At 39.5% G+C, this 6356-nt stretch overlaps 1 protein-coding gene across 1 annotated transcript; it reads right to left on the reverse strand.

Annotated features, from left to right (window-relative positions):
* Positions 1 to 3719: 3719 nt before the first annotated feature.
* LOC109218003 (zinc finger MYM-type protein 1-like) lies at positions 3720 to 4337 on the reverse strand. Its single transcript, XM_019382312.1, has one exon. It carries the CDS (start codon positions 4335 to 4337, stop codon positions 3720 to 3722), a length of 618 nt encoding a protein of 205 aa, XP_019237857.1.
* Positions 4338 to 6356: the final 2019 nt, after the last annotated feature.

The following is a 6356-nucleotide window of genomic DNA, read 5'->3' on the forward strand; positions in this document are numbered from 1 at the left end:
GGCTACTTCTTCCCGGAGTTGTCGGCAATCCTCGGTCCTGTGACCATGTGTGTTGTGAAATTCACATTACTCAGTTATGGTTCCTTTGCGAAGGATCTGATTGGACAGGCCTTGGCCACTTGGTGTCTCTGATTTTACCGATGGCGAATACGATGTCTGAAATGTCGACGTTGAAGTTGTATTCCGACAAGCGGGATGCCTCCGTCGGCTCTGTGTGCCTATCGAATCTGGCTCTGCTAACAAGTCCCCGAGGTTCTGGCCTCGATCCATCCTTCGGTCATTGTGGGGTATGTTGCGCCTTGGGACGTTTCTTCTATCGTCAGTGTATGGTTGGTATCTCTCTTTGTTTGGATTTGAATCCTTTACCGGAAGCCTGCTAGGATATACCGAGCCCGAGGGGACTCCTTGTTGGTCGTCTTCGACCCTGATTTTTTATTGGTATCGGTTGTGGACATCCGACCAAGTCACGGCGGGATACTCGACTAAGTTCTGCTTTAGCTGTTTCGAAGCTACCGAGCTCCGCTCGTTCAAACCTTGAGTGAAAGCCTGCACTACCCAGTCATCGGAGACCGGTGGTAGTTCCATTCATTCCATTTGAAAGCGAGATATGAACTCTCGCAACATTTCGTTCTCCCTTTGTTTGATTTTGAAGACATCGGATTTCCTTGTAGCTACTTTGAGAGCACCAGCATGTACCTTTATGAAAGAATCTGCCAGCATGGCAAATGAATCTATCGAGTTTGGGGCTAGGTTGTGATACCACATCATCGCCCCTTTTGAAAGCGTCTCTCCGAATTTTTTCAGTAGGACGGACTCGATCTCATCTTCCTTTAGGTCGTTGCCCTTCACTGCACAAGTGTAAGCAGTGACGTGCTTGTTGGGATCTGAGGTTCCGTTGTACTTCGGAAGGTCGGGCATTCTGAACTTCTTTGGAATGGGTTTTGGGGCCGCTTCCTGCGGGAACGACTTTTGGACGAACTTCTTCGAATCTACACCTTTCAGGACCGGGGGTGCCCCAGGAATTTGATCGACCCTAGAATTGTAGGTCTCTACCTTTTGGTCGTTGGCTTCTATCTTCTTCTCGCCCGACTCGATACTCTTTGTGAGGTCCTCGAGCATCTTTATGATGGCGGGGTCGGCGGCCGACCAGTTGTTGCTTGATCATTCTGGTACCTGTTCGGCTTGGGGAGCTATTTCCGGTGCTACCGTGCTGGGAGTCTTCTGGTGGCTTTACAGCTGAGCAATCGCTAGCTGTTGTGCTTGTAACATCTTGAAGATGACGTGAAGGCTAACCCCTTGTTCTTCCTGAGCTGGGGTTTTAGAGCTTTTTGTTGATCTCCTTGGTGTATGCTCCTGTTGGTGTGGGAGTTTATTTCGACGTGTTGAGCGTCGCGCGAGATCGCGTCCACGGGAATTGGTTCTTGCGCATCCTCAGGGTTTCGTGGTGGTACACCAACACTTGGAACAGCTATACCATTTTCGCCATGGTCCTCAAGATTGTTGTTTTCGTGTGCGTTTACTGAGTTGGACATTTTGACCTGAAATCAAAATATCTTTGACAAGAAAAAGTGTGAAAGATAACTTGTGTATGTAGTGAACCATCAAGAAAATAATCACTATTATTTTTGCCCCACGGTGGGCGCCAAACTGTTTACCTTGAAAATGGCAATAACAGTTAGATTTGATTTTGTGGTTCTAAAAATATGTGATCTATTTTTATGCTAGTTGTTTAGGCAATAGATGCTAAGTGAAGGATTAGAAAATAGAATAAGAGCTTGTAGATAGCTTGATAATCAAACCGAATAGTTGGAAATTGGGGCCTCGAACTAGCGCATACAGAGCCTCGAGGTCGAGTCGGATGCCCGATTATGGGCGGTCGATAGAGAATTAACAGTTATTACAGCTGTGATTGCGACTCTTTATGACCAATGATGAGCAATAAATAAAGAACAATTAACGAAATATAATGAATGTAAGTAAAGCAATAAATGTAAGCAATAGAACCAAATAGAGAGTATGTTTTAGTTAGAGAGCAGAAAGAAAGTTCTTGTATTGAATGTAGTGTGTTGTCCATTACAAAATGACAAGGATCCCCTTTATAGATGAGGAGAATCCTAATACGGTACAAGTGCATTTATTACAAAGATGTGAGGTTGGTACAACTATTCTGAGCTGCTTATAGGCTAGGTCAGCTCTAGTCATGTCCTTGGGATCTTCCCGCTAGCGTGTCATAATCGTTGCTTCATACTGCCTCGGGGCCGATCGTCGTAAACCCTTAGGGTCGAACTCCGAGCTTAACTCTGAGCCTTTCGGGGGCGGTCCCTATGAGGTGCCCTAATGATCATAAAATCGAGCCCTCTGATTTTACCGTATACAATAAGTCCCTTTAATTTTGATAGAGATTTTATTATTGGGTATATCGTATTAACAAATAAGATGACAATTGAAATTTATCAAAGCAATATGATCTAATATGCTCAAACAAGCCCGATCACAATTTAACTCAATTAATGATTTTCAATATTGACCGCACATCGTGCGAGTACGACTACTAGTTTATAATTAAATATGATCGACGTAGTAGTCTCAAGCTACGTTTTTGGACTTCAAAGTTGACGTGGTATTCAAAGTTGACGTTGCATGATTACTTCAAACCTAGTCCTAATGATTTAATATCCCGATAAGCAGAGGCGGACCCAGGATTTAAGCGTTACGGGGGCACCATTATTTTTAGTATGCCAATCACCAATAATAAAGTTCGGGTGTAACTCTTTGAAATGACTATGATGATTTCTCATCAAAATAAAAACAACAATATTATCATACCATTAACTTGATACTAATATAACAAAAGTATATTGTCCACTCATAGTTGAACTCGACGCGTTTTCATATTTTGGAAACGGTCAATAATAGCATCATTGCTTATATTTACAAACACTTCCTTCTCAAAGTAACAAACTAAACAATCATTTAGAAATGCATCACCAATACTACTACGCAATTCATCTTTGATGTACTTCATAGATGAGAATGCTCTTTCCACCGTTGCAGTTGCGACAGGTAAAATTAAAGTCAACTTCACAAGCAAATAAACAAGTGAATAAGTCTTTACAAGATTTGTTTCAACCAATGCTTTCGCCAAATCACCAATTCCTTTCAAATCAGAGAACCTAGGTCACCATGTTGCATATGCCATATGAAAGTGTCAAGTTGGCGACTAAGATCTCGAAGCTTCAATTTACCAAACTCATCGGGATAATGCTTGGCCAATGTCATTATTCTTTCCGTATCAAAATTAGCAAATGAGTTAGCCGGATTCAAGCTAGCCATACCAAGAAGCAAGTTACTACTCACAACATCAAAACGACTATTAAGCTCCAGAAGTTGCAAATCAATCACGGCATAAAAAAGCTCAACACGTAAGTGATATGAATAAGTAACACTAGAAGGCCTACGCTTCGACTTTCCAGGAATATAGAATTCTTCCATCTTGGGCACCAAAATATCATGTTTTGCACAAAATAAATATACTTCATCCATCAATGGTTCCCATCCTTTATCTCTCATTCCTTGCAACCTTTCCTTTGTGTTATCAAGAAATACCATGGCATTGACAATATCTTGATCTTTCTTCTGTAATGCTTTGCTCAACTCGTTTGACATTATCAATACTTTCAACATTAAGTGAAGCAAGAACACAAATTCAAATGCTTTAATTAACTAGAAAAAACTTCTGCTTGCAACCTATCATTAACATCACCTTCACATTCAATCACCCCTAGCACATGAACAATAGAAGAAAATAAAATAACAAAGTTATCCAATGTTTTACAATGTGATCCCCAACGAGTGTCACCTGGCCTTTGAAGCCCCCGCTCTTGATTTAATCCTTCGCCACTTTGAACTTCACCACTCTCTAACAATTGCTCCAACAATTCTGCTTGATGATCCCGAAGTTGATCTCTACGCTTAAAAGAAGCTCCAATTATATTCAACACGTTAGTAACAATAGCAAAGAAAGTCTCAACCTCCTTGTGTTTTTTAGCAACAGCTACAATCGTCAATTGTAATTTATGTGCAAAACAATGAACAGAATATGCCCATGGAGTTTCTTGCAAAATTAAAGCTTTAAGGTCATTCATCTTTCCCTGCATATTACTAGCCCCATCATAGCCTTGTCCACGTATTTTGGATGGACTTAATGAGTGTTTCATTAGCAAAGAAAGTACTGCATCTTTCAACGACTTTGCAGATGTATCACTAACACGAACAAGACTAATAAATGGCTCGTTCACTTGGCCTTTTTTGTCAACATACCGCAAAGCAAGGGTCATTTGTCCATGGTGTGATATATCCTTGGACTCATCAACTAATATCCCAAAATAATCTCCATCCAAGTCATCAATTATAGCTTTCACGGTCTCTTGTGCACAAGCATTTCACAATATCCTTTTGAATTTTTGGCGAAGTCATCATATCATTTTTTGGAGCATGTTTTAATATAACTCTATCTACATCTGGAAGCCTATTTCCAAGCCATTCCAAAAGCCCTAGAAAAAGGCCTTTATTTTTTGAAGATTCACTTTCATCGTGACCACGAAAAGGCAATCCAAAGTCCAAGAGAAACCTTGCAACATCAATTGAGGCATTTAAACGAATTCGATATTCAGTTTTTTGTTGATCGGATTGCTTTTCAAAAGCAGCTTGAATTGATTGAGATTGATTTGACAAGGCTAACATATTGTTGAAGCACTTATGGTGGAGATTACTTACTTCACCAACATGTAGATCAAATCTTTCGGTTGCTTTATTCCAACCCTTAAAGCCGGTTTTTGTGAAAGAGTCACCTGTGCTTCCATTAACGTAATCATTTTTGAATAAATAACAACATAAACAAAATGCGGCATCTTTCTTCACACTATACTCTAACCATCTAGAATGCGAACCTTTAAACCAACCCGAACTAAATTGGCGCATTTTCTTCCCAAATAAAGTTTTAGGAAATTTGTGATCTGGTTGGCAGGGCCCTCTTTGGATGTAGTGTCTTCTCACTTCATCCCGTATTCTAGGGCTATATCTATCAATGGGTATTCTCTCTCCGGGGTCGGTATTAAGTGATTTCACATCAAACTCTTCGACAAGATGGGAGGAATTGTCTCTAAAACTAGAACTTGGTTGAGGAGAATTAAACCTCATCAAAAATTTGTCCATCTCAATTCACATCAAGAGAACTTCCTACAAAGCAACAATGCCAAGCAAAATAATATTTTTAATATGATTAATCAACCAAACTTTCTGAGGAGTAAAAAGAAACAGCAAACTAATATTGGTTCCGTTTGTACCAATAAAGGGGTTTTGTTAACTATTAATCAGCAACTCAAAAAGTGTCCAGTGCTCAGTGACAAAGGTTAATGAGTTCAATCGAATAACTTAACATTTAACAAGTGAAGTAGTATAAGATTACAAAAATCTATGTCAACTTTGAAAAAGAGATAGCATTTTAAGCAGTTATATCAAAGAGCTTACCGTTTCTAATTTTTTGAGAGTCGAACAAACAATAAATTCAAAAACTAAAAGAAGTACACCTTTTGGGGCCTTAAAATTTTTGGGGCCTAAATCAAAGGCTTTACTAGCCTAAATAAAATCAAGAAAAATTACAGAAAATTCAGAGATTCAATCAAAATAGAATAGCCAAAAGTGAGAACAAGACACAAATAAGAGGCAAGCAAAACCTTCTAGTTAAGCCCCTTCTCAATCGTATTTTAAAAGGAATTTTTTTAAACCCTAACTTAGAAACTGAAATTTACCATTAGAAAAGTGGAAACAAGATGGAGAATTCCAAGTATAATTTTTAAAATCTTACCCAGAAAAAGATTCGGCAGCTGCTTCATGCCTTAATCCCTGAAGAAAGAAACGGGTGATGCCGTGATGGTGAACAGGTGAAGGATGAAATTTGTTTTGGTTTGGGTTTAGAAGAAAGAACTGATGTCAAAGAGAGAGAAAAGGGAGTAGGCGTTGAAATTTGTTTTGGGTTTAGAAGAACCTTATGTCAAAGAGAGAGAAAAGGGTACTAGTAGGCGTGTGCAAAAAGGGTACTAGTATGCGTTAAATTAAAGGCCTGACCAAATGAGACCCAATCAAAAAAATTATTTTGATTGTTGGACCTAAGATTCAAACCTGAGTCTTGAAGAAGCCAACTACTCCCACAAACCAACTCTTCTATCTAGTCTTTGTGACTGAGGGTGCCGCATAATATATTTAGAAGGGTCCTTCCTGTATTAACTTATATATATAGAATATATATATACAATATTTTTACCGAGGCCAACGGGTGCCCGTGCCCCCCACCCCCA

This window comes from Nicotiana attenuata, unplaced genomic scaffold (genome assembly GCF_001879085.1).
Source record: "Nicotiana attenuata strain UT unplaced genomic scaffold, NIATTr2, whole genome shotgun sequence".
Taxonomy (NCBI): domain Eukaryota; kingdom Viridiplantae; phylum Streptophyta; class Magnoliopsida; order Solanales; family Solanaceae; genus Nicotiana; species Nicotiana attenuata.